We start from the raw sequence: 26,835 nt of genomic DNA, 5'->3' as shown, positions 1-26,835 counted from the left end.
AATAGCATATGAAACTTACTTTTCAGCCTAGAAAAAGTCAGTCTGATGCAGACACATATTTTTATGATATATCTCTCTGCACGCACATTTGAATCTAGTCAATTTGGACAATTTGCACGTGAAGAGCTGATAGTATTTCACAATATACTGCATTATTTATTTTGACTGAATTAATATCTTCCTGAAGTGATCCCGACTTCACTGTGGTCAATCTGCTTTAACTCCATCAGAATGTCTTTGGATACAAGTCTGCCCATCATGTCTGCCACGTTTCTGATCCAAATATGCTGTGGGTAACAGCAATTAGTCAATTCAGTGTGAGCAAAAAGTGGGACAAGAAGAAGTGAAGAACACAAATTCCAAGCTGTCCTATTTAAGACAGTGGTTGTGTTTCTAAAAGAAATGAGATTTAAACTGACACAATTTGGAGTAAATTGTGTGTTGTTTGGACTAAGGTTTTGAAGTAAATGGTGGACATCAGTTCAGCTGCATATTGAGGCAGGGGAAGAGAAACAGGTGAGCCACCCATCTATTTCCTTCTGCAGTGTGGGCAACCAGCCCAGAAGAAAGTTGTGGGCTATAAATCCCCACCTGAGTATGCCTGAAGTCTTGAATCAGAGATATGTGGGATTTAACCACACAGGATACAAAACCTAGCTCTGCAACAGCGATGTTGCAACACCGCATATGGGTAACTGGCTCTCTGCAAGGCAAACATTCCCATTTAAACAGTGTCTGTTCTGTTAGTGGTCCCAGCAGCCTGGCTGAGCAGCTCTTACAAGTTTCTAATACAAGTTTTCTTTAGTCATCACAGAACTGGGCCTATCTGTTGTCAATTCCACTTCAAGACACTTAGTTCTGCCATCTATTGGAAACTTAGGTGCTTAGCCCAATGCTGCCAAGCCCACCTGGGGAACAGGCACTGAAAAGAAGCGTAAGCAGGAGACAGACTGCTGTGCCTACATCCATCTTTGTTGTAAGTTAGCTTTTTGTTCCAAAGGTCCACCTTTGGCTGAATATGCTTTAAAAAGAGGACTCTGGCCACTCTTACACAGTTACAATAGTCATTACAACAGTTGAGGTCAAATTTGGTCCCCATTATATGCCAGGAAAACATCATGGCATTTCCACTTTATGCTACTTTGTCACTACAGTTTTTCAAGGTGCCATGGTACAGTTTGGGATAGCTAGAATGCACCAGTACTCTGACCAGTAGGTACCATTACTCCTACACAAAGCATATATCAAATGTTGCGATCTCCAGATGTTTCCCAGGCAGATCTAAAACAGGTTTCTGCTGGTGAAGTTAATCCAGAGCTAATTCACTGTAGAACTAGGATTAAGCACATTTCCAAGATGCAGTGGTGCATGGCTTGAGATGACACTAAATTTATCCTGTGCTCCACTTGCCTTGTGAACAATTACTCCTCCGCATATCAGGTAAATTACAGAACTTGAATATCAAGTTCTTCTTGGCACTTGCACAGTACTCTTGCAACATCTTTCTGCTTCCCACTAGGAGTTGGGACACGATTTTTGGGCTTAATACTAAGCTTCCAACTGACTTTGGACATTTTCTGTGCTTGCTGCCAGCATTATCTCGGTTGAGTATCAGGTTTCAAGACAACAAAATCTAAAAAACACTATCCTGCTGTTATCCTTGCCAGTACAGAATTGCCTTCCCAACGCTTTATTTATCTTTTTCATTATTTTTTGAGGGTAGCCACAGAACCAACATGTTACAACTAGGCACACTAAAACCACAATAATATAAGCTAAGCTTTCACCACTCAGAACATGTGAGAATGGCTGCAAGGACTCCCTTATGTCCCTAATCTCCTCGGCCATCATCCCCCTTCTGCGTGTGTGGTTGAAGGAAGCAGGGGGGAAGTGAGTGACTCTAAGGACCTACTGCTACCAGTTCCCACATTTCTCTTCCCACCATCCCCTCCATGTGCATATCTCTGACACAGCAATACAAGTAGGATGGCAGCAACCACTGCCATCCCCTCAGAGTTATGCGTCACTTCCTACTGCCATTCTCCCCCGTTCCTAGTTGATAAAGTATCAGGTCAAAAGGAGCCGGGGGTGAGACCCAGCAGTGCAGAAAGAGGCTAGATATCATTCCCTGACTTCCATTTCCAGCTCCTACTATCTGTCTCATACTTGACAGAGTAAGAATGAAGAAGCCAGATGAAGAGCTAATAGAGCGAAGAGGACCGAAGATAACTGGCACTGGCTACCACTGTGATATTTAGGAAAAATAAAATTCCTGATAGCCATACCAAGTCCCATTTTTCTGCTTCTGGAGTGACCAGAGAACAACTGCAGATAACTGGCATGCCAGCGCTGACCCAGGGGAACTGAGCTAGGAATTCAAAGCAGGGTGTGGGAAACAAGTGGGTTGGTGAGGCAGGTCCAGAGTAAGAGTAGTTTAGGAATACTGTGCAACTGGAGGATGTGGGGGGAAGACAAAATTTGACACTTCCAGAGCAGGAATTTCCATAGGGCACTATCTTGATAGCTTTTGTCAGGACTTTAAGTTCAGAGATAGACTCAAGATGTTTTTCCTCTTCCCTTTCTCCCCAGCTGTAAAGTGCCATTGCAAAGGACTTCTCCCTTCACCTCCCCCTCTTTTTTGCTGTCAGAAGTATAGCAGCCTTAAGCAATTAGCAGCAGTTGCCTTGTGTTGGAACAATGGAACTGCTGAACAATAGGGATAGGCTCATTATTATGAGAGACCCAGCCCTATGATAATCCAGACCAGGAACTCTGAATTCACTGCCAGAAGAATTACTGGTTAGTATGTTATTAACTTCACTGCATTTCAAGCTGGAAACAATTCATCCAGTGTTTCACAAAATCAATTCCTTAGTCTCCCAATCATACACATATATGTCAAACATTGAAAGTCAGAATCTGATGTTGAGAGCAGGGGTGTAACTTAATCTGCAGCCCACCAAGACAACTAATGTGGTCCACTCTTCTGGGGGCCATTTGGGACTGGGATGCATACCAGACACATTCTTTGAGGCTGGTAGTAGCAGCCATCTCCCAAGAGCCCAAGACTCCTCTTCAGCACGATGCAAAGGCCACAGAAGTACTTAACAGTGAACAGAATACTCTTCACACAGCTAAAAAACAAAAGGGACATTTATTGTCTCTGTCTTGACTTGTCAGACAGCCTCAAACCACATTTTTTTGTCTGAACTGTGTAGAGCGTGGAATTTGACAAGTGTATCATAAGTTCAGAAACTCAGGAAGAAGATTAACTGTTATGCATTTCAGGCGGCGTGAAAATGAAGTTCACTGATTTTAACTATCCACTACTGTAAAACTGTAACTTACTGTTTGCTTGTAGTTAGCCACAGCATCCAAGGTTTTCACTATCATCACATTTAATCAGCTGCTGCCCCAGGTTCCTCTCCTCTAACTGTGGTGAAGGACAGAGAGTGAAGCCCCAAAGGGTGCAGTTCCACAGTGCTCTCCCAGAAGACCATCAGAAGCCCCCCACAGATGTTTAGCTTCAGTGAAGCAGCTCCCAAACATGTCCTTTAGCAGCAATGTCCTTTGTTCCCTTTCCATCAAGTGCTACCTCACTTCCTAAGCAAACTTCTTTCCAGCTCCCCTTCCTCTCCACTGCCTTTTAGGCAGTCGCTCAAGTCCTGCGCAGCTGTGCATGGGGATTCGGTCACCTCCCTACGCTCAGGTGCGTCCGTGCAAGGTCTTCACCATTACTCTTTTTCTTCATGGGGTTTATCCCTTCCCAGCAATGTCCAGCTTTTATGGTTGCTCACTTTGGCGAGACTCTTAAAGCTGTATTTTCTCTTCTCATTTGAATTTACTCATTATTTCCACTATACTCTGGTTTTGCTTTTGCTGTTCAATTCATTAGCCAAGTCTCTGAACAACTGTTTCTTACAGCAATGAAGCCACCAGTTACAGGTATACAGGCAGCGAGCGTAACGTGTGTTGATGAGGCACCAAAGCACAGGCTCTGCCCCTCGGCCGGTTCCAGCCCGTGATGGCGTGGGGCCACAGAAGCCTAGGGGTGTGGAGAAAGCCACACCAAGATTACACTAGCACGTTCCACAAACAGGACCGGGTTTGAAATGTAGCGAGGAAGTACACACCAATGCATCCAAGTTTATCTTCTTATGCAAGTTCAGCTTACGGCGGATTTCATTTATTTAACGCTGTAGAGCACGTCTTCCCAGTGCGGCCTCGCTCCCAGCTCAGGGCCGCCAGAGAAAACAGCAGTTGGTGACGACGCCGGGGAGCAGCAACTGCAAAGGTGCCCGCGCAGGAGCACGGGCCGGCCGCACGCACCGCCAGGAAAGGCGTTTCTTTATAAACCACCATTACAGCACGCAGGAAAACCGGCCGCAAGCCCGCGCCTCCTCCCGCGCCCTCTTCGGCGGTGCCAAGCGGCCGCCCAGCACCCCGGGCCGCGGGGCTGCGCGACACGGCCCGCCCCGCCCCGGCCGTTAACGGGCCGCCCGCCGCCAGGCCGCGCCGCCTGCCCTGCCCTGCCCCCGCCGGGCTGGAGGGGGCGCTCTCTCGCGGCCGTGGGCCCGCCCCGCCGCCCCTGACGCCCGGCGGGCCGCAAAGGCGGAAGCGGGCGGGCGCGGCGATGGCGGCGGCGGGCATGGGGCAGCAGTGGGTGTTGGTGGAGATGGTGCAGGCCTTCTACGAGGTGCGGTCTGGGGCCCGGGTCCGGGGTGCTGTCCGACCGCCGGCGCGGGGCGGCTGGAGGGGGGCCGGGCGGCTGGCAGCCGCCGCCGGGGTTGGGGGGTGGGTGTGCCGAAGGGGTCCCGCCGCCGAGCCGAGCCGAGCCGCGTCAAGGCGGACGGGGCCCGCGGGCGCCCCGTGGCTGTCGGAGCTGGGGTGCTGGGTGTGAGGGCGGCCTGTCTCTGGGCCGCTGATGTCGGGTGCAGGGAGCGGGAAGGGCCGGGGCTGGTCAGCGGTGAGCCTCGCTCGGTGGCGCGGGAGGGTGGTGGCTCGCAGGGTGGTGCTGTGTCGAGGCTGCACTGAACCGGGAGCTGGCTGCGGATCAGTGCCGTGTGTGCAAGACTGCACTCGCAAAATTGTGAATATGTGCATGCGCACCGTATTTATATATTGAAAAAATAGATGCACTTATGTTTTTCTCTATTTAAGTTTATAGAGCTACATTTAAGGTGTATACCGGAACCTTACCTCCCTCAGTAAGGTTCACAGTGTTCTTTGAGTATCAGGCCAGGGTTTGTAACTTACAAGTGTTATTTACAAAGGAAGAAACAACTTTTAAATGTTTATGCTTGAGTTCTCTCCTGGAGGGGATCAGCATGGCATGCTTGTATCCAGGCTTTGTTTCATGATGTTAAAAAGGATGTCCTGATGATAGGCGGTGTATCAACAGTCTATTTCCCTTCCTTCCTTTGGCAAAGGTTGGTGACTTTTTAAGAATTTATGCTAGGTTTGCAGTAAAAATATAGAAGTGCTTAGCTACTGAAGTTGGTAGCGCAGTAGACTGTGCTCTGAATTCAGGTTAATTGTAGGCACTGAAAAGCATGGGGAAGTAGTTTGTGTGGACTCTACTGCTACTGTACTGTGTGTTCTTTAGATGTCATGGTGTACATATGTATTCTTAATGTGTTTGGTGAACAGTGCTCTGCAAATGATAAATTTGTTATTTGCAGTTTGATATGTCATAGGACTCCTTACTGGTTTTAAAAACTTGTGTTCAATTGCCTTTAGTTTCTGGATGCATGGTGCATTCCACTTCCTTTGTTGGCAGGTCAAATCCCACCAGAAAATGTTGATGTGTGGCAGCTCTTCCACTGAGTTGAAGAGGGAGTGCGCTAGTGTGTGTGCACTTTGAGGCTTTTAAAAATAGTAGACTTCCGCAGTATAGACAGGAGCCTTTCTTAAATGGAATAACTAAACCCATCATTAAAACTAGGTGTCAAATGCTGATGCCATAACTCCACATCTACTTTAAACTAGCTGTGCTGCCAGAGGAAACTGACTTTTCTCCCTCCAAGCACCGAGAGGCTAACTTTAACATGGATCAACTCTCTATTTGTGTTTGCTGTGGATATTCCTAAATATCCTGCCCACACGAGAGTAAATGACACAGGGGCAAAACTGCTTCTGGTGACTGTGTTGGGTTATACCTGCTCACAGTCCCTGTGAAACTAACATAAATGGGCTATGAAGACAGGATTAGGTTTCTTTGTAAATAATCGTAGCTGTTGCTGCTGGTGGACTGTAAGAATGTAGGCTTGAAGTGGGTATGTCTAGATGACACTGACCTTCAAGCTCTCAGGAGACTTCTGCTTGTTGTGAAGGCTTTCTGCCTTCACAGATACTGGTGCAACCCATGAAACTTATATGCCTTTAGTCTCAATATTCAATTTATGTGCATGTGTGGAACTGAAACCACTTATCAATCTGGAGTCTGCCTTGTTCATTAATAACAGAATAAACCCATTCAAACTCAAGTTAACAGCTACAAGTAGTAGTTGCATAGCAATCCACTTTCATATAATCATAATTTTTACTGATTTAGAAATACATATCAGCTGATGATCAGCTTTGGTTTTTTTCTGTGTGTACGAATAGAGACAAAACTGTTGCATAGTGTCACACTAATTCAAATAGAATTCTGTGTAGACTTATTTTTGTGCTTTTATTTTCAGGCTCCTGCTTACCATCTCATTTTGGAAGGAATTCTAATTCTATGGATAATCAGACTTCTTTTCTCCAAGACATATAAGCTTCAAGAGCGATCTGATCTAACACCTAAGGTATGGTGGAAAAATATTTTTCTTTAGAGAAACAGTTTATAGCTATTGATATATTTGGCTGTTGAACCACTGCTGCATCACAAATTGTGCTGGTTTTTCTTAGGATTTCAAAGAGTAAGCTTACTTTGAACTAAGAAATTGCTTAAACGCTTCAGTTCATGCTTTTAAAGTAGCACTGTGTTTGAGAGTCTGAGAAATATAAAAGAACTGATGTGACCGTCACTGCTAGGCTATGACAAGCTGGCATTAGCTTTACTCAATGGATGGCTTTGTTTTAAAAATGGAAGCTATACTAAAAAAAAAACCCCACCAAACAAAATGAACTATAAGAGTGTAGAGAGTAGGAGAACGATCAGTCTGTACATGTGGTAGTAATAACTCTGAGAGTTTACAGTGTTTTAGCGGCAATTTTCTTCTTTTGCAATATAGTTGTCTCAAAAAAAAAAAAGCTGTAGTTGTTTGTGAAGACTGGAATTTCTCCCTGACTTCTGGCTGGAGACTATCAGGAATGAGTAGAGTTTGTTCTGGAGATGGACCTGGACTAGTTTGTCTGAGACATGGTCTGTAATTGGGCTTGCTGCATAATGTCAGAGGATGCCATTGGATATATTCAAAGGATGATTGGATGCACTCTCTGAATGTGCAAACAGTGAGGTGAACAAGGGTGCACTCATTTTTCTCGGTCAAAGGTGAACTATAGCAATGTATTGCAATGTGACAACCAGCTTGTGTATGTGAGGGGTTGATCTGAAGTACCATATAACAAACAAGCTTAGTTTGCTAGAGCTTCAGAGGAATGATATCCTTTATGAATGGGATAAAGCACTGGAATTTCTTCATGGTACTGAGGAAGGTTTGTGAAACAGATTTATGGGTTTATTTTACCTTGTCATTCTCATCTATATCATGCGCTTGCATACTTTTTGATCTTATTCTTGCTAAGGACACATGTTAAATGTGGCCTCGGTGTAATGCATCACTGAACAGGATGCAGGGACTATAGGCACAAGGCTATAAACGTGAGCAGATCTGCAGGCAGTGTCCTCTTTTGGGGAGTACTTACTAAATGAGCTTAGATTATTCTAGGGAACACTTCAGCAAGTATTTATTGGAGGCATTTAATATTGGAGGCAAGAAATGAGCTGAGCAGGAATCAAGAAAAGCCAGTTGAGTTTTGTGCTTTGGAAGGGTTTGAATTGATCCTGGAGTTCTTGAAGTTTTCCGCCTTTGACAAGAATACAGAGGAGGAGTGAATGCAAAGGGAAGTCCAGTGTGGTGAAGAGCTGAACGTTCAGATCATCTAGGAAGACGTGCTGCAGCTTTAAAGTAGCCCCTGATTGTCCATTCAGAAACTATGATAGTTCATTTAGTAGAGTTTTCCTGCATCAGATGTTTTTGGTCTTTGGTATTTTGGAGGATAACTTTTTTTCTTTTGAAAGGTTCATTCTCTCTGCAGTAGACGGTGGGGAAAAGCTGTTTGCTACTCTTGCATAATTGGTGACCTGAAAAGGCTGAAACCTATCTCTTCCTTACAGAGTAAGGATTACACTCAGATATTTCTGTGTGCATCTTGAATGTTATTATCCAGTTGCAGGTCATCTCCTTCATTCACTGACAGACCATTTTGCTGAAGCTGAGGTGTTTTAAGTGCTCAGACAAATCTGAAACAGTGGTATGCAGGGAAGAAAATTATTCTGTATCTTCTTAACTGGGGGTAATGAGCAATTAGGAGATTGCAAGTGTAGCTGGTCTGCTGCAGCTCAGTGGAAGCAGGGGTTTAGAAGGGAGTCAAAAGGGGGAAAAACATTTTGAAATGGCTCATGCTTGATAACAATCCTACTTTTGCAGAATGACAGTAAAGTTCACTGGCAGGACAGCAGTAGCAGGCTTTCTGAGGAATAGAAGCGTGCAAATACATTATTGTTGTGATACTTCTGATGAGATTTAGACAAACTGTACTGAGCTTGAGGGGTGGAAAGGAATGTGAATACTAGCAAAAATCCAAAGAGATTGAGAATTGAGTTGTATAGATACTGGATACATTGATGCACAGTTGCAAGGCACAGAAGAAGAAAATTTGCATTGCCAAGACCTGTATTACAGCAGAGGTTTTGACTTGAGATGTTAAAGACATCAACACCTTTAGCTTTTTGTTACCTGTATCTTGATGGCAAAAAGAATAGCATGGGGGAATGCTCTTTGGTGTGATGGTATGTTCAGGTTGGCTGACAATGAAGGAGATTTAAGTTAGTCTGGTTGGCTTTACCATTGACCTCTGAAGATGGAAGCAGTGTTTCCCGTAGGAAGAACTGTATTTGGAAGGGAATGTCTTGTCTACAGATAGTTTATTGAAAGTAAGCATAAATAGAATAGTGAAGTGGAAGTATGAATAAGTCTTCTACAGTTGGAGGACTTAAGCAGACTGGTACATCAGAGGTGTGGAGTGATTCCCTTTCTTTCTACAATGTAGGTAATTGCTGTGAAAAGAGCTTGTCTATTTTGTGTAGGGGAATAGCTGTAAGGGGAAAAAAAATCCCACCTGAATCTTCACTAAAAATCCACAGATAGTTGGCACTGGTCTGTGTTGTGGGTTAACCCCAGTAGGCAGCTAAGCACCGCACAGCTGCTCACTCACTTTCTCCCCAACCCCAGTGGGACAGGGGAAGAGGAAAGGAAGAGTAAAAGCAAGAAAACTGGTGAGTGAAGATAATATTGTTTAATAAGCAAGGGAAAAGTTGAAGAAGAGAGAAACAAGATGAGTGATGTGAAGGCAATCACTGACCACCTCCCATGGGTGGACCAATACCCATCCAGTTCCTGAGCAAGAGATGGCTAACTTCCTAAACCTTCTCTTTTCCTTTTATTGCTGAGCGTGACATTATATAGTATGGAATATCTGTTTGGTTAGTTCAGGTCATCTGTCTGGTTGTGTCCCCTCCCAACCTCTCGTGCACCCCCCAATCTGTTCACTGTGGGGACAGAGTGAGAATCAGAAAGCCTTGACACTGTGCACTGTTCAGCAAGAGCTACAACATTAATGTGTTATCATCAGTGTTTTGGTCACAGATCTAAAACACAGCACTATACGAGCTGCTGTGAAGAAAATTAACACCATCCCAGCCAGACCCAGTACAGTCTGTTTCATACAATATGGGATCCCACACAGCCAGGCTTCTGTGTGTGTGTTGGGCTGCATGTGGTAACATGCCAGCTGTTCAGTGAGGAGACTGATGATTTGCCTGCTGATTTGTTCTAGTTTGATTCATGCTGTGGTGTCCAGTCTTTACCACACCAGAAAGAAATACTAGGTTGCTCAGGTACAGGCACTGGAGGTAGGCCAGCTGAGGCGGTGGAGCTCAGGCTACCTTTATGTCAGCCACTCATGTAATGATACTTGGAGTTTCTCTGTGAATTATTGTTGGGGATGTTGCCAGAGCAGAGCTGGCTCTGCGTAATGAATATTACTGAAGAATACCACTATTGCGCAGCCTCTTAATGGGATCTGTCAGGACCAGTTTGTCCTGGGGAACCAGAGGTAGATGATATATTGTGCAACTTAGTGCACTTAGGAGTCACACTTCTAAAACAGTGAAGAAATCCACCCTGAAGGTGGCTTCTGGGTTTAGTTAAATGTGTAGCAAGGCTACTACAAAATCCAGGGTGGGAATCAGCTTTCAACTGACTGACTGTCATCCTTTAATGACAGTGTTTATAGGTATTCCTATTGGTTCTATTCCAAAATAATGGAATCTCCCAAATTGTTAGCGAAAAAGGTGGAGTACTTCTCTGTGACTATAAGTTCCTGATAGTTTGGGATTTTGGGAAGTACAAACAAGTCTGTGGCCAGACTTAAATTTCAATTTAAAGTACATCTGCAAAATATTAGAAATGCAAGTGACTATGCTCACATAAAATCGATCTCTTCTGAAATACAGGGCTATTGAAATTTCCATTTGTGTTTTGAAATAGACCTTTGTGGAGCTCCTGGGATATTAATTAATACTCTGGAAATACCTAGAAACATAGTTATTCATTAGCTTAGTAAGATGAAAGTGATGAAAATGCAGGAGACTAATTGTATTATTGCATGTAGTTTCCTTTTGATATTTTCATATCTTAATTTGGTTTTGTACTTCGAAGGCTTTGAAAAGTGTATTTGGAAAAAATAAAAATGGAAAAAAATACTGCTCTGGTGTTTTCAAAAATCGATGGCAGAATTTATATTTTGGTATTAAAATAAGTAGCCTTAAATATTCTACTGCTTTTTGAGATAATAGAGAACTATAAACCCATTGTAGTCGTAACATATTTGTTAACACACTAACTTTGAATGGCATCAGGTATGTCTTGCTGTACTAGTAAATAATCCTCTGGGAAAGTTCTGCTTTCATAGTATGAAGAATGAATTTGGTGATTTGCCTGAGTGGTTGCTAATTTATGTGGAACTAGTCTAATGCACCTGTTATGCTGGTACAGTGCACATCCTTTGGAAAATCATATAACTGGGGTTTTCCAAAGCAGTTTGAAAATGAATGCACATTCAGTATTCCTCCATTGTTAGGTGGGGGATATATGTTTTAGTAGTAGCTGTTACCATTTCTTGAGCATTTGGCGGTTTTTCTCCATTCTGTCCTGCTCATGTATGTGTTACTTTGCCAAGTGTTTTAGTGCCACAGTTGTTTAAACAGCACTGTTGAAGACTTGAGAATGTAAAGTTAGGCAATTTATAGCCAATTATTATGTAATTTGTATTCAATTGCATAAACTGTAGAGAAGGATTTTTATAATTAATAGATTGAATAAAACAGTATTGATTAAAATTTGGCAGGGACACCAAGTTATTATCTCTTCTCTTGATTATCATATCATGAGATCTTTAACGTACAGGCACAGCTGGGCTATCTTTCTTTACATCTCCTTCCCTTTGAAGAATTCAGAGTCCTTCAGTTGAACATACTGAGATAATAGCAATTCTGAGTGTCTCAGAAAGGTGACACATATTAGCATACATCATTTCTCATACAACTATTACCAACTGTTTATTAGCGCATAATGTCTTTTCTAATGGAAATCCTTTTTGAGCAGTATTTATTTTCTCCTGCTCAGGAAAAAGAAGAGTTGATTGAAGAATGGCAGCCAGAGCCTCTTGTACCTCCTGTACCAAAAGATCATCCAGCTCTCAACTACAACATTGTTTCAGGGTAAATGTAACCAAAATAAATTGTTTTTTATTTCAACTCAAATACTTGATGTCTGTATTTTTAAGCATATTTCTTACTAAGCATTTCCATATCCTTAAAAGCTTTCATAAATGAATTGCATTTTTAGATAGCAGGACTGAATTTGCCACTAAAGAGATGGTCTTGGTTTTGCAATGTTATGAAGACTATCTTATTAAGAAAATCTTTCTTACTCTAAATGTTGTAATTAATTTTTAAAAAAATATTGGGGGGGGGGGGGAGGGACACTTTATCTTTGCCTTCATTTTGGGTCTGTATTGTTTGGTAGTAATTTGTTTCATTTTTTCTGAATATGTAGACTTAGACCTCCAAAAGTGGTTACCACCTTCTCTGTAGGGGTTGGGGAGAAACTGTCATCACAAATCACTTCAGAAGAAACTGATTTTGTGGCTAGCCACTTGGCACTTCATGAAAAGTTGTTCCTCTTTGGACAATCGGAAGTGGAGATGCCTGATGCTGAAGTTGTTTTGTGAGGACATTATGGCTCAGCATTACTTTCTTGTGTGTTACGAGGCTTTTAAAATGTGTGCTTAGGCAAGAATCGCAGTATTTCAGAAATTGCTTTGAAATTTCTTTCGCAAGCTTCAGATTTGTTTATGTCAGTAACTTTTACAATATAAGCATTCTTAATATCCTTCTAGTAACACTAATAATTTAAAATAATTTAGTGACAGAGCACAATTATCTGTGGTCATAGGGAGCTCCATTTTGATGGTTCTGCCACCATGGAAAAGTCTGCCTTAGAAAAGGGATGCCTATTTTAATCAACTGGAATGTGAACAATCCTTTTGTTATTGTTCAGAATCTTGAAACAAACAATACTGTGGAGTTAAAGGAAGTGTTGGATGTTTACAGAAAATCTGAACAAATACATCTTTTAGATTGATTCAGAAAGTGTTTAAATTATTTAGAACTTTACAGTGCTTACAGCTAGGGAACCTATTGTGACAGAATGTTAATGTGTTGTGGCTGTTAAACTCAATAGTGGCTATGGGGAAAACTTGGCATTTGTCTTGTAAGATTTAAACTGCCAACTACCTTCCCCTAAGTTGCTCAACAGCCATGAGATTGTAACTTGGGCTATAAACTTAACCCACATTTCAGAATTAATACAGAAATGAAAGTGGCTGCATCCTAATTCCAGCTCAAGCATTTCTGTCCCCTTTTTAATTAGTATTTTAGGGGGACCATATTGATTCTAATGAGGTAGTATTCTTTCAATGATTTTCATGTGTTAATGTCTACCATGAGTGGTGATTTACATAAATCTTAATTATCTTAGTATGTGGTGGTTTAATATTGAATATTTACAGTAATATGTGCATAGGGTTTATATAGGCTCATAACCACTTAGGAAGTATTAACTACTTCAGTAAAAATTTTGACCCACTGTGTGGGGGAGGCAGACTTCCTCCTCCCTCAATATGCAAGGCAGTTTGTGCCTTATGTTAGTATGCTCCTTTCTGCTGAGCAGTTGCATAATCCCAGTAAAGTTGCCAAATGATAAGCAAAGCCAATAATGCAGAGACTTGTTCGAACAAAATAAGTGACCAATCTTGAATCAGCGGTGAAGAAGTTACACATGACGGCTCAGTCACAGTCCAGAATTTTGTTACTTCTTGTGGTAGCCTTTCTATGCAAGATAGCTTAGTTGTACAAGATCTCATTCAGAAAATGTAAACCTGTTTCCTAAAACAGTATGTCTGCAAAATTCTCATGCTGATTCTCGTTTTTCTTTTCAAGGCACTAATGATCTGGCTTTTAATTTTATCATGTGAACAAATGTTGCTGCAACTGATTTTTCAATACATGCAGCACTTAAGTGAGAGGTCCAAGTACAGATGGAGTGCTTTCGATCCTTAAAAGACACAATTTCTGAAGGACTGGGTGCAAGTTCTTTGAATGTAGCTTCAAATTATATTTTCATTTATGGTTTCAGCTGGATCACTCGGTATCCCATAACTGTTGTCCCTAACCATGATACCTAACAAACTGTGTTATACTAGGGGAAGGGAGATACATGAAACTATAAAAAAATTGCTTTACTGTTTTCCTTTTGCAAAGACTTGTTGTTTTCGACGTTGCAACGAAGGTTTTATGATATGATATAGCCTGGGAGTAATACCGAGAAGTTGTCCAAGCAGCCAGGGATCAGGTTAGGAAAGCTAAAGCCCTGACAGAATTAGATCTGGCCAGGCATGTCAAGGGCAACAAAAAAAGCTTCTATAGGTACGTCGGTGATAAAAGGAAGACTAGGGAAAATGTAGGCTCTCTCCAGAAGGAAATGGGAGACTTGAGTACCTCAGCCTTCTCCATATCCCAGGTAATCAACAACTTTTTTTGCCTCAGTCTTCACCAGCAAGTGCTCTAGCCACACTGCCTTAGTCACAGAAGGCAAAGGCAGGGACTGGGAGAATGAATAACTGCCCACTGTAGGAGAAGACCCATTGAATATACCCATTGAAATACTGTTAGCAACCACATTTGGAGCAGCTGTGCACAGGCATTTGACATTTGAGCAGCCCTGTTTAATTTTGATTGTGAAAATTGCTCAGTGCTAGTTTCCACATGGGAAAAGGTTGTTGAAACTATTGTGTTTGAGGAATAGTATAGGACCTCAGCTGTAGTATTTGACAAGGCATACAGAAATGGGCAGACATAAGGCTTTGTATTTGGCTTAGCTTTGAGACTCAACAGTCTTGAATGATTAATTGAAACTTCTGATTTTGTAGTATTGAAGTGTATAATTGCCAAAACAGGATTGCTTTTAGAATACAGCATGCAGATGTGATGCTTGCATTTAAAGGGGTAATATCTATTTTTATCTTCAATTTTTTAATAACTGTTTATCTAAATCATAAGTTTTTAGGGCAGAAAATTTCTTTGCCCTTTGCTTCATATATATTGTGCTCTTGTTCATTTGTTAATATTGAGTGTTTTCACATTTTCTGTGTTTCCTGATTACATGAGTTATTCAAACCGTTACGGATTAAACAGAATTGGAAACCTGAGATGACAGATACTACAGTATCTGTAGGCCATCTGTAGTATACTACAGATGACAGTATAATACAATATTTTTGTATGCTTACAGCTGGTACCTATATTTCAGGAGCCCTATTCAGTACAAGATTGGTATTGTGGGTTTGCATTATGACAAAAACATTGGTTTTAAGTTCATTTTTATCATGGAAGTAAGTAGCAATGAAATTTCCTTTTTATTTGTAGTATACCTTCTTTCAAATAGGTATCACTTTGCTTTTAAAGGAGAAGCTTTTATTTATCTCTTCAGGGATCATCTTTGTATGAATTAAGTTTTCAACAAGGAATCATTAAACTAAGTATCTCGGGAAGGTATTTGCAGTTTCTTGATTAAACTACAGGAATATAGTTTTTGCTGAGTATGGTAGTATATTTGTGACTTGACACTGAACTTAAATGTTGATTGGCAGCTGCAAAGGAAGAAGTGGAAAGAGGGAATCATGAAAAAGCTGTGTGCCTTTTACTGTTGAAAAACAAAACTCCTGTACTGCTTTGACTGTTTATGAAAATGGCAACTGTGCATTCATAACAATAGGTCTGTAATTTTTTTTCCAGTCCTCCCACCCATATAATCACTGTTAATGGCAAGGAATGTATAAACTTTGCATCGTTTAACTTTCTTGGACTTTTGGATAATGAAAAGGTTAAGGTGAGTTCTTCCAGTTATTTCTGTGATTATTCCTCTCTTACTTTGTATGTTACCTTGAAGTTAAGAATGACTTCAGAAAGCACAAACTTCGTCAAGAAGTATACTACTAAAGCAGCAAGAAGATTATAAACGTTGTAATTCTGTGTTATTTGTCTTTAGTAAAAAGTTTAAACTGGTGTACTTAATGCGTACTAGCTGATTATCAAGTTAAATTAGTATCTAATGTCCTTAATCATTAGAATACAATGAATGATGCTTAAGCACTTGTCTAAAATAGTTTTGATGTGAAATTAATTCATAGAATTCAGTACGTTATTATACTTTTTGTAAAGCAGGTCATGTTACATGATGCAAGAACTGGCCTGCGTAGTTTGGTATAAAATTGTCAATGCAAAGTGTATAGAAGAGTTAGAGATCTAGTGTAGGAATAAATATTTAATGAAATTCTTTTCTGTTAAAGAGCGCAGCCCAGGCATCTCTGAAGAAATACGGTGTTGGCACGTGTGGACCTAGAGGATTCTATGGTACTTTTGGTGAGTAAGTAGCTTTGATCTGCCTTTAAAGGTGTTCAGACTAGTTTGGTAAGTCAGCCAAAATTATTTCTATCACTGTGAATAACAGATACCCTCTAACACACTTTTTGCTGTAATTGTTAAGGATTGGTAGCTTTTATTGTTCATAGCTTTGTTTCTTATTCATTTTATGCGTTTTCTTACTGTTTCTAATGCAATTCTCCTCTTGGAGGACAGTTGTGAAGTTAAATATAATCTATTTTAGTTCTGGTCACCATAGTAGAAAGAGAAAATAAACATATTAGAATTTAATAATGCATGGTGAATTTAAGTGTAAATTAATAAGAAGTTCTAAGTAGACCACAAGAGGGCAGTCTGATTTCTATGATAAAGATTATTAAGTTTATCTAATGCTGTAGTCAGAATGAAGTTTTCCTTTACTGATAACTTTAATGTTGTAATTTAAAGAGATTTTATGATGTGAGCAGGTATTACTAAGGGTTTTTTTCATTCTTTTTAAGTAGTAATAAGTTTTTAAATACCAGCCTCTGGAAACAGTTCTTTACAGGCATTGGTATTTTGAAATACTGCATGGAAACCAAAGAGTAATGCATGAATAGCTGCACAGTTGCCGGCTAAAACCATCAACTCATCATCTTGGGAACTTTCTGGTCTCTTCCCAGAGGTGATGGAATTCACAGCATGTTTGTGCTCAAATGATTTCGTAGAGTTAGCCTCCTACAGCCTTGACTTGAATTCAAGGCTAACTTGAACTTTTCTCAGTTAATCAAGCTAGTCCTTTAAGTGATCGACCAGATGCTGTACTTATTTTGATTTGTTAGAAGTCTATATATCAGAACAAAGCTGAGTCTTTGATGTCATTCTTATAGGTTGTTCATTAGCCTAGAAACGTAATTCATTTCTAAAGAATGTGATGGTAGCCCATTGACTAGTAGAGAGCTTTTAGGAACCTAGATTCCCTCACTGATCTCAGTTCAGCAGTGATCTGTTGGAATTCATACAGGCTTCGGGTTTTTTTTTTTTTCTTCCAAAAACACTGAAAAGCTCAAAGAAACTTGTAGCCTAATGCCTCCTGTCTTTTGAGTCCAGGCTGATTTTAAGTTTTGTGAGATCTTTCACTTTGCTTCTTTCTAGTAATTATTTGAAACAGACTGGTTAAAAGTTGATTTTCTCTGGTAAGTGAGAGATTCTTTGTTTCCTGCCCTGTTTGGAGGTCTAATCATAACGTCCAAACTGTATAGCTTTTGCATTTAATTTGGTTGCTGTTCATTGGCTTCTGAATTTTTTGGGTAAACGCTCCATTTCACAAAGCAGGGGATATAATCTATGGTATTGCTGCATGACATCACTAGTGAAGAAATGATGTTATACTCACATATTTGAGATACCATCTTTTACAGATGAAGTAACAGAGAATTGGTTGAAAATTTGAGACAAACACCTCCTGTTCTTGTTGGATCCCAAACTGTCTTCCCATTTTCCCTTGACTGTAAACATTTGAGTATTGCAGGATTATGAATCTCTGATAAGAAACACTTCTTACATCAGTAATGCCTCAAACTTTTCACACAATTTTTTGTGTGCTGTGACTTTGGTAAATGAGTCATGTTGTGTCCAGAACTATGTGGTTTCCTTTTACTTAACTATACAGGATTTAATTGATGATTGCCAATTGTTGTCACTCAGAGTTATCCCTTCTTAGGGGCTGATATTTCATATCAATAGTAGAGATCTCTTTATTTGGAAACATAGATATCATGTTCTAATTTATTTTGAATGCAGACTTGATTCTTCGTATCTCTGCCTGTTTTGAAGGGATTTTGTAGATTTAGTGAGTCCCTATTAAGACATGTTTGCTTTGTGCTGTATCCCTGAAAACTGCATCCATGCCTTTATCCTATGATAAGCCTCAAATACTAGTATATTCACACATAACTGAATCTTTATGGTTATTTTCTCCATAATGACAGCTGAGGGGGGTATCACTTTTCTGGTCGTGGGTTTTTTTTAAGGCTATTGTTGATTGCCTAGCAGACACAATTTCAGTACTACTGTGAAGATCAGGACTGACTACCCGATAAAATATGTAAAAGATTATGTGGGCTTTGGTCTCAGTTCTTCTGCTTTTGACTTGCATGCGAGCACATGCTAGGCACTAAACTGGCACTTCATAGCAGTTGTTGACAATAATAGCTTTATTAAGGTTTCCTAATTATGTAGAAAGCTGTTCCAAGCATATCTTCCTCTGTGCAAATGTACTGTAGGTAGTGTTTGCAGCTTTCACTTAAGCTAGGCTAATCCAAGTGATGTAACCAGACTAAAGCAAATCATTGCAATAAAGAATAGGAGAGTCAGATAGTATTCTGTTTTTATCACGGTGGAATGGTAGCGAAGCTTTAATTAATACTATCTTAAACTTTTCAGCCTCACAATTACATAAAACATTCATTCCCTTATGTAATGATGTATCAAATTTGTGTATGCTGTATGTCATTCTTAACTTAAATGTTCTTGCCCTTGGCAAAATTTACTAGGCTTGTAAAATTTTTTTCCTTAACACAAATCTGATTATATTTGTTAGTTCATTATCGCTGACAGCATTTCTTTTGCCCACTGTTTTTACCTAGACCTTGCTCAGTGTAGTGCTGGTTGTTGCTGAGTAAAGCTCAGTGAGAAGCACGCAAGTTTTAATTTTTAACTGTGATGGTCTCGTCATCTTTTCCAGTTTTTTAGTTAGATTGTAGGTGGTATTTTACATGCAAACAAAACATTTTACCCCATTAGGTATCAATAGCTGGGCACTCGAAGTAGTAGTTCAGTCCTTGTTTCCCCTAATTTGTTATTCTCTACTGACAGGGCTTCAAGAAGGAACATTTTTTGCTGAATGTTGTTTATGTTGCATGTTTTAAGTGTCATGTGACCAGCCTCTTTTTGTGCTTGCTGCCAGAAAAAGATCTTTCTTGGACTTTTTGTAGCCCAAGAAAGGGCTTCTTTTTGATAGGTAGCAAAAGAAAACTTTCAAATAGTAAGCAATTAAACTTTTTGTTTCCATTTAAAACCAGTGGAAAACCAAATAAAAGAATTCATTTCTATTCCATTTTTTGATGCTCAGGTAAACATTAGGAAAGGGTTGTTGAGGATTTATAGTTTGCAGTCTATGGATAAAATTGCTCTTGACTGATTGGGAGGCTGTTGTTTGAAGACATACCTTTTGCTTTTATTGTATAAATATATGAATCAGGTGGATGTGCTCTTTTGGGGAAAGGTTATGCTAGATATTTGTTTAGTATGGCAAAGTTAAGATTTTTATCAAGCCCTTTCTTCCTACACCCTTGCTGTTGGTACCTGGCTAGAAATAGCAACATTGACGTAACTGTGCCTCATAGGCTATTGAAGAATGTGTATTTTTAACTGATGTTGCCTCATTTGATTTTAGTTTCAATGAACTTCCAATAATTGCAAAAAGGTAACATTTGGCCAGTGGCGATCTTTCAAGTCACACACTAAGGACCTCTATTTGCCCTTTAATCTTGTTTATTTCCAGTTGATAAAAGGCATAATTCTCTGAGTAACATTTGCAAGCAGAAGCAGGTAGTGGCAAGAGAGTTACACAATTAAAATAACAGTTTGTCTGATACAGGTTATTTTGCTTAGGCAGAATGCTTAATGCTGTGGTCACCTTTCTGCAGCAACAATCCACTCACCATGTGGTATTACCCTTCTTAATCTTTTGATTTAGTGGTGTTTTGTTTCTAACATGGGTCACTTTGACGGAATTGGTTTGGGAAATGCTTGTGTGTGTAATTGCATCAATTTATCTTAAGGGTGAGTAGTCTCTGGCATGGAGATGGTGACCTTTCCAATTGGCTCAAGTGTGTTCAGGAGGTGGTATGTGATTGCAGCCTGACGAGCAGTTTTCTGTTACAATGATAGTTGTGCTTTATGCAGTGGAAGCATCAGCTTGGAAGAACTGACAGTCTGCCAACAGGACCTCATCAATTGCTATAAATTACATAGCTGTTTGTTGTCTGACTGTAGTAACTGTGCTCCCTAGTTGCAGTCCAGGAACGCTGCATCATTTACTTGTGGTCTAATCACAAGTAGATTTTTAATTACCATTGCATAAGGACATGAGAGAACCACATACATAAATATTTTCAGATCTATCAAATCTTCTGATTAATACTGGGTTACTTGTCAGTTTAAGTAAGGCTGGATTGATTGCAACTGGTTTTTGGGAAGTTATTTGTTGTAACACTCTTCCTACAAATAAATGCTCTGTTTGCTTCAATTAGATTATTGCTAAAAGCAATGATAGTCTTTCTGATATGAAAACAAGTAAACTACCTAAGATCTTTTCAATTTTTCTCTCATGTAGATGTGCACTTAGAATTAGAAGAACGACTAGCAAAATTCATGAGGACAGAGGAAGCTATTATATACTCGTATGGATTTGCAACAATTGCCAGTGCTATTCCTGCATATTCGAAAAGAGGGGACATTGTGTTTGTGTAAGTATTGTTTTCTACTTGAGAAATTCCAGATTAAAGATTTGTCCTTTCAATTTCTTTTTCATTATTGTTAATCATATTAAGTTAACCATTTAGAAAATAATGCTGGTTTTGATCAAGTATTTTGTTGTACAAAGCTCAGATATCTTTTCTTTGTCAAATATCCCAAATCAGATCAGTTACTGCTTTTATCACGGAAGAGCAGACTTGGGTATTCAGCTGAAAAAAAAAACCAAACTTGTGCATACCAGAACTAACAGAAGTCTAATACCTACTTTTCTTCTTAAGAAACTGTACAGTCATATTTGCTTTTCTCCTGTTTACTGCTGGCTTTTCACCTTTTTTGCAGGATAGTTGTTCCTCTCATGCATATTTGCAATGGATTAGTTGGATAAATATTGGTACATATTAAAATAACACAAGAACAGCTGTGCAGGGTCAAACTAAGGATTCAGCAAGCCCAGTATCTGGTCCCTGAGAGTAGCCAGTCATAATTGGTCTAGGGAAGAGTAAAAAAAACAGGAGAAACAATGCAACAATACTCAAAGCTTTCTGAGCCAAAGAGGGTTTGGATTTAGCAGCAGTTGATGGATTTTTCTTAAGCCTTCCTATTCTTCTAGTACCTTTGTAAATCTTTAATATCCACAATGCTTCTATGACATGAAATTTCACAGTTTAACTTGAGCATGTTATGAAAAAATATGAAGAAATAGCTGTTTTGAATATAACACCTACTAATTTCAATTGATGCATTTGATTTTTAGACAGTGAACTGATGCATCTTCTCCATGGGGGGAGTGAGTGCGTGAGTGAGTGGCTATGTGGGGCTTAGCTGCCTGCTGGGGTTAAACCACAACACACTGATACTTTTGTATTTGTCTACCAAAATCTTTCTTCAGTGCTCTCTTTCCTAAGTGTAAGGCCTGCAGCCTATTTGACTTCTTTTACAGAAGTTCTTTCATAACTTTGATCATGTTTTTTGGTCATCTTTGAACATCTTCTGGATCAGCTTTTTTGAGACGAACAACCAGAACTGTGCACACTATTCAAGGTGCCAGCGTATCCTGGATTTAGCTATCTTCTACTGTTTCACTGTCTCTCTGACAAAAGATCTCACAATATTTAAAAGCAACTTGGTTGAAATTACTGCATTGGGCATATGGAGAAGGTTTGGTTTAGTGGCCACTTTTAAAAGATTACTCGACTTAAGCAGCTGTGAAATTGCATGCCCCATAATGCTCAGAGATTTGCTTTTCTGACACTTAAAAATGGTGGATAGTTCTTTGAACACTGAGGTAGTAATTCCCAAAGGATATTAAAAAGCAGGTTTTGAATACTTGGAGGACCACTGCAGTTCTTATAAGGCACATCTTTGCGCCTTTTTTCTAAGACCCAGAGCAAATGGAGTCAGAGGTTTCTGGGATGATTACCATGGTATTGTACGCAGTCCATGGAATGCTATGCTCAAACTGCTGTCACATACAAACAAAAGGACCAGTGTACACTTCAAGAAAATACTTGTTGGCCTGCTTTTAGTGACTATAGTGCGTAGGAAAGTTGAGGAGCTTTGGAAATGAGTTTTCAAAATGTAAATGAAATATATGATGCTTTAATAAATCTGGTTTTAACTACACCTAAGTACAGATATCTGCTCAAAAGTAGGACAGTCCTAATAGCCAACTTCTTTGAATAATTGTTAAGCCAAGTGCAAACTTAGAAGGACTTGCTGTATTTACAGAGATGAAGCTGCCTGCTTTGCTATTCAAAAGGGATTACAAGCATCTCGTAGTAACATCAAGTTATTTAAGCATAATGATATGGCTGACCTTGAACGACTGTTGAAAGAACAAGAGACTGAAGATCAAAAGGTACCATTCCTTTGAAGAAATATTTATACTCTTTTGTGCCACCTCCCCCACATTTTTTTTTACTGGGTTGTATAGCAATGCTTTATAGGCAGTTATTTGGTTTTCATAAATCTCTGTTGAGCAGTTAATGTTGCTTATGTAATTAAGATAGATTTTTTAAAAAAAAAATGTTTATTTATTTATTTATTTGCATTTGTCTGTGTAACCACTGGAAGCAAGCTCACAGGCACTGGTAGTGGGGGAATATTTTTAAGGGCAGATGACTAAAGTGTGAGATTATTTTATTTTTTAAAAATACTGTTACAGAGCTTTTTTTTTGGTCTTTTAGAAATTTGTATAACTTCATTTACCTAATAAATCATGCAAGTTAATTATCTGTTTGAATGCCACACCATAAAATCAACACCAAAGCAGCTAGTCCTAACCCTTCAATTTATAGAATCAACATGATTCTTTTTTTTTTTTCCCTTAGACTTTTCCCCTATCTTGCACTCAACTCTTAAGATGTTCTCTCTATTGAAAAATTGGGGGCACTTTGATGGCTTGCTTCTCATTCTGACAGTAATACAAAAGGATGTCCAAAAGCAGCTACAAAAATCAGGATCAGCAAGTACAAATAACTTGGTTAAATGAATTTTGAAAGAATTAGCTGAAGAGCTGTCATTATATGCCTCGTTCACAGAATGCTGGAATGTTACAGACAATTGGAAGTAAGCTGATTTTGTGCTAACGTATAGAAAAAGTAAAGTAGATAAACTGCAGAGTTATAAGCCAATCAGCTTAACATCAGTCAAAATCAGTAATGGATCTGATTAACAGCAAATTTGTAGACAACATACTAGTTAACAATCCTTCATGGAAAATACATTTTGTCAGATAATCTTTACATGAGTTTTTATATGTGATTGACAAACTAGTGATGCAATTTGTATAACACATTTGGTTTGTTAGAGCAGAGTGCTTTGATTTAGCTACATGGTTAAAGTTTCTTAATGTAATTAACTGAAAGTAAACATAAAGTTGGTGGCCAAGAGCTTACTATAGACCATGTGTGACACCCATCTACAAGAAGGGCTGGAAGGAGGACCTGGGGAACTACAGGCCTGTCAGCCTGACCTCGGTACCGGGAAAGCTGATGGAGCAGATCATCCTGAGTGCCATCACACGGCATGTAGAGTATAACCAAGGGATCAAGCCCAGCCAGCATGGGTTCAGGAAAGGCAGGTTCTGCTTGACCAACCTGATCTCTTTCTATGACAAGGTGACCCGCCTAATGGATGAGGGGAAGGCTGTAGATGTTGTCTGTCTAGACTTCAGTAAAGCCTTTGACACGGTTTCCCACAGCATTCTCCTGGAGACACTGGCTGCTTATGGCTTGGACGGGTGTACTCTTCGCTGGGTTAAGAACTGGCTGGATGGCCGAGCCCAAAGAGTGGTGGTGAATGGAGTTTACTCCAGTTGGCGGCCGGTCACAAGGGGTGTCCCCCAGGGCTCTGTGTTGGGGCCAGTCCTCTGTTTAATATCTTTATCAATGATCTGGACGAAGGGATCAAGTGCACCCTCAGTAAGTTTGCAGATGACACCAAGTTGTGCAGGAGTGTTGATCTGCTGGAGGGTAGGAAGGCTCTGCAGAGGGACCTGGACAGGCTGCATCGATTGGCTGAGGTCAATTGTATGAGGTTCAACAAGGCCAAGTGCAAGGTCCTGCACTTGGGCCACAGCAACCCCATGCAACGCTACAGGCTTGGGGAAGAGTGGCTGGAAAGCTGCCCAGCAGGAAAGGACCTGGGGGTGCTGGTTGACAGCCGCCTGAATATGAGCCAGCAGTGTGCCCAGGTGGCCAAGAAAGCCAATGGCATCCTGGCTTGTATCAGAAATAGTGTGGCCAGCAGGAGTAGGGAAGTGATCGTCCCCCCTGTACTCAGCACTGGTGAGGCCGCAGCTCGAATACTGTGTTCAGTTTTGGGCCCCTCACTACAAGAGAGACATTGAGGTGCTGGAGCGTGTCCAGAGAAGGGCAACGAAGCTGGTGAAGGGTCTAGAGCAGAAGTCTGATGAGGAGCGGCTGAGGGAACTGGGGTTGTTTAGTCTGGAGAAAAGGAGGCTGAGGGGAGACCTTACCGCTCTCTACAACTACCTGAAAGGAGAGGTGGGGGTCGGTCTCTTCTCCCAGGTAACAAGTGATAGGATGAGAGGAAACGGCCTCAAGTTGCACCAGGGGAGGTTTAGACTGGATATTAGGAAATTTTACTTCACTGAAAGGGTTGTCAAGCATTGGAACAGGCTGCCCAGGGAAGTGGTTGAGTCGCCATCCCTGGAGGTATTTAAAAGCCTTTTGGATGAGGTGCTTAGGGATATGGTGTAGTGGTGGTCTTGGTAGTGTTAGGTTTATGGTTGGACTCGATGCTTTTAAAGGTCTTTTCTAGCCTATATGATTCTGTGTGTATAACTAAGACATACTGACTAGGAAGGGGTAGATCTTACCACTGGAGTTGGTCCAGCTTGTGGAGTGGACTGTGCCTAGTTTTCATGCCTACCACTCAGAATAAACAGATGTTCTCTGAATCTTTTTCCAAGAACTGAAAAGGTAAGAAGCATGACTTAATATCCTTGATCAAAAGATATCAGTAAAGTTTAAAGTAAATACCAGGGGAATGGCATTTTGAAACCACAACACTCAAATCATACCATTAAAGTTTAAGCAGAAACCAGTGCAAGATAGTCTTATGGCCTATATCGTCCAGGGATCAGACAGGGAGATTGTAACTTGAATGTTATGAATACTTTTGGGTTGTGTTTTATGAAGACACTAATTGTCAGAGGTTTGTGCTGCATTGAGAATCCTGGTGCACAAACCACTTGTTGAAAAGCCTTCTAAATACTCAGACTAATGATGAGTATAATAGAGACCAAGATTTGTAGTATTTATTCTGTAGTTGTATTGTTTGTATGTTACTCATAAAGTTCAAATGGATTGATTAAGATTTGTTGCAAAACAAGGCGTCTTAAGTCTTGTGTAAGAGTTAAAAGCTTTAACATTATTACAAAATAAAGAAAAACTAGTCCAATGAGGCATTTCAACGTCTGTTACAAATCATAAATACTAAATTTAAACTAGAGTAAAAGCTTACTTGAAAAAGAGACATTATCTTCCTTCCCTTCCCATTGCTGTCCTTCCCTGTCAAAAAATTTTCAGAGCTTTGCTTGTTAGTAACAATTGATATGAACTGAAACCATATCTTTCTTTGAAGAATCCTCGCAAGGCCCGTGTAACTCGAAGGTTTATTGTAGTGGAAGGATTGTATATGAACACAGGAGACGTTTGCCCTCTTCCAGAATTGGTAAGTGGTTTCAGTTTGCCTTATAAACTGCATATGAAAACCTGTGGCTAATGAAATAGTAGTATCGTATAGTTAAGCCTACATAGAAAAACTCTGCATGCAGGTTTTTTGTTTACCTTCTTGCTTTCTCAAATGTTCATGAAATGACAATCCCGAATCTTACGTTGTTTTGAAACTTCTGATCAGGATTAGGATTCTGAAGCAATATGTAATGAGACTTGCAAATGAATATCTGGTGGTGGTCTTAGTTTTTAACCTGTAAAATATACTGTATTTTCGGCTATGCTGTATGATACTAAGTCATTAAACTAAGTTATGTCTAAAAAAAAAAAAACACCGATGTTTTACAGAAACCCTCACATAGCTGTTGTAAACAGTGACTCCAAGGAAAACGTTTGCTATTCAGCATAAATTAGCTTTTTGTGCAGGCTATATTCTAGTAGATAATGGAAGAAATGCTGTGAAAATGCATCATCTTGAAAATACTTGATAGCCTATTTTAAAAAAAAAATTTTTTTTGGTACATGAACATTTATGATATTTACTTTAGTCTTACATGGTGGAAGAATTTTGAAGGCTTTTAAAATGTCTTGATGACAGAACACAACTCTAGAGCTGACATTTTTGCAGTATTCAGGATACTGTACTTGTCTTGTCATTACCTTATCTCCCCTACCCATGTTGTTACCAAATTCTGATGGGCTTGACTTGTATTTTATACATTTGCTCTGTATTAGATAAAATTGAAGTATAAATACAAAGTTAGAATATTTTTGGAGGAGAGCCTTTCCTTTGGAGTCCTTGGAGAACATGGAAGAGGAATTACTGAACACTTTGGAATAAATGTAAGTGCCCTCTTT

General features: G+C 40.0%; 1 protein-coding gene across 1 annotated transcript in view; it reads left to right on the top strand.

The window, feature by feature from the left end:
- Positions 1-4,375: 4,375 nt before the first annotated feature.
- Positions 4,376-26,835, top strand: part of SPTLC1 (serine palmitoyltransferase long chain base subunit 1) — a 34,193-nt gene continuing 11,733 nt past the window's right edge. Inside the window, exons 1-9 of the mRNA XM_075526741.1 lie at positions 4,376-4,696; positions 6,684-6,791; positions 11,898-11,992; positions 15,629-15,722; positions 16,183-16,255; positions 20,634-20,766; positions 22,505-22,634; positions 25,886-25,975; positions 26,713-26,820. Of these exons, the coding sequence (XP_075382856.1) occupies positions 4,634-4,696; positions 6,684-6,791; positions 11,898-11,992; positions 15,629-15,722; positions 16,183-16,255; positions 20,634-20,766; positions 22,505-22,634; positions 25,886-25,975; positions 26,713-26,820 (894 nt within the window). The 5' untranslated portion in view covers positions 4,376-4,633. The remainder of the gene's footprint in view (positions 4,697-6,683; positions 6,792-11,897; positions 11,993-15,628; positions 15,723-16,182; positions 16,256-20,633; positions 20,767-22,504; positions 22,635-25,885; positions 25,976-26,712; positions 26,821-26,835) is intronic.

Source organism: Mycteria americana, chromosome Z, assembly GCF_035582795.1.
Source record: "Mycteria americana isolate JAX WOST 10 ecotype Jacksonville Zoo and Gardens chromosome Z, USCA_MyAme_1.0, whole genome shotgun sequence".
NCBI classification, from domain to species: domain Eukaryota; kingdom Metazoa; phylum Chordata; class Aves; order Ciconiiformes; family Ciconiidae; genus Mycteria; species Mycteria americana.
Note: the sequence above shows the minus strand (reverse complement) of the source record. Positions and strands in the feature narration are given on the sequence as shown.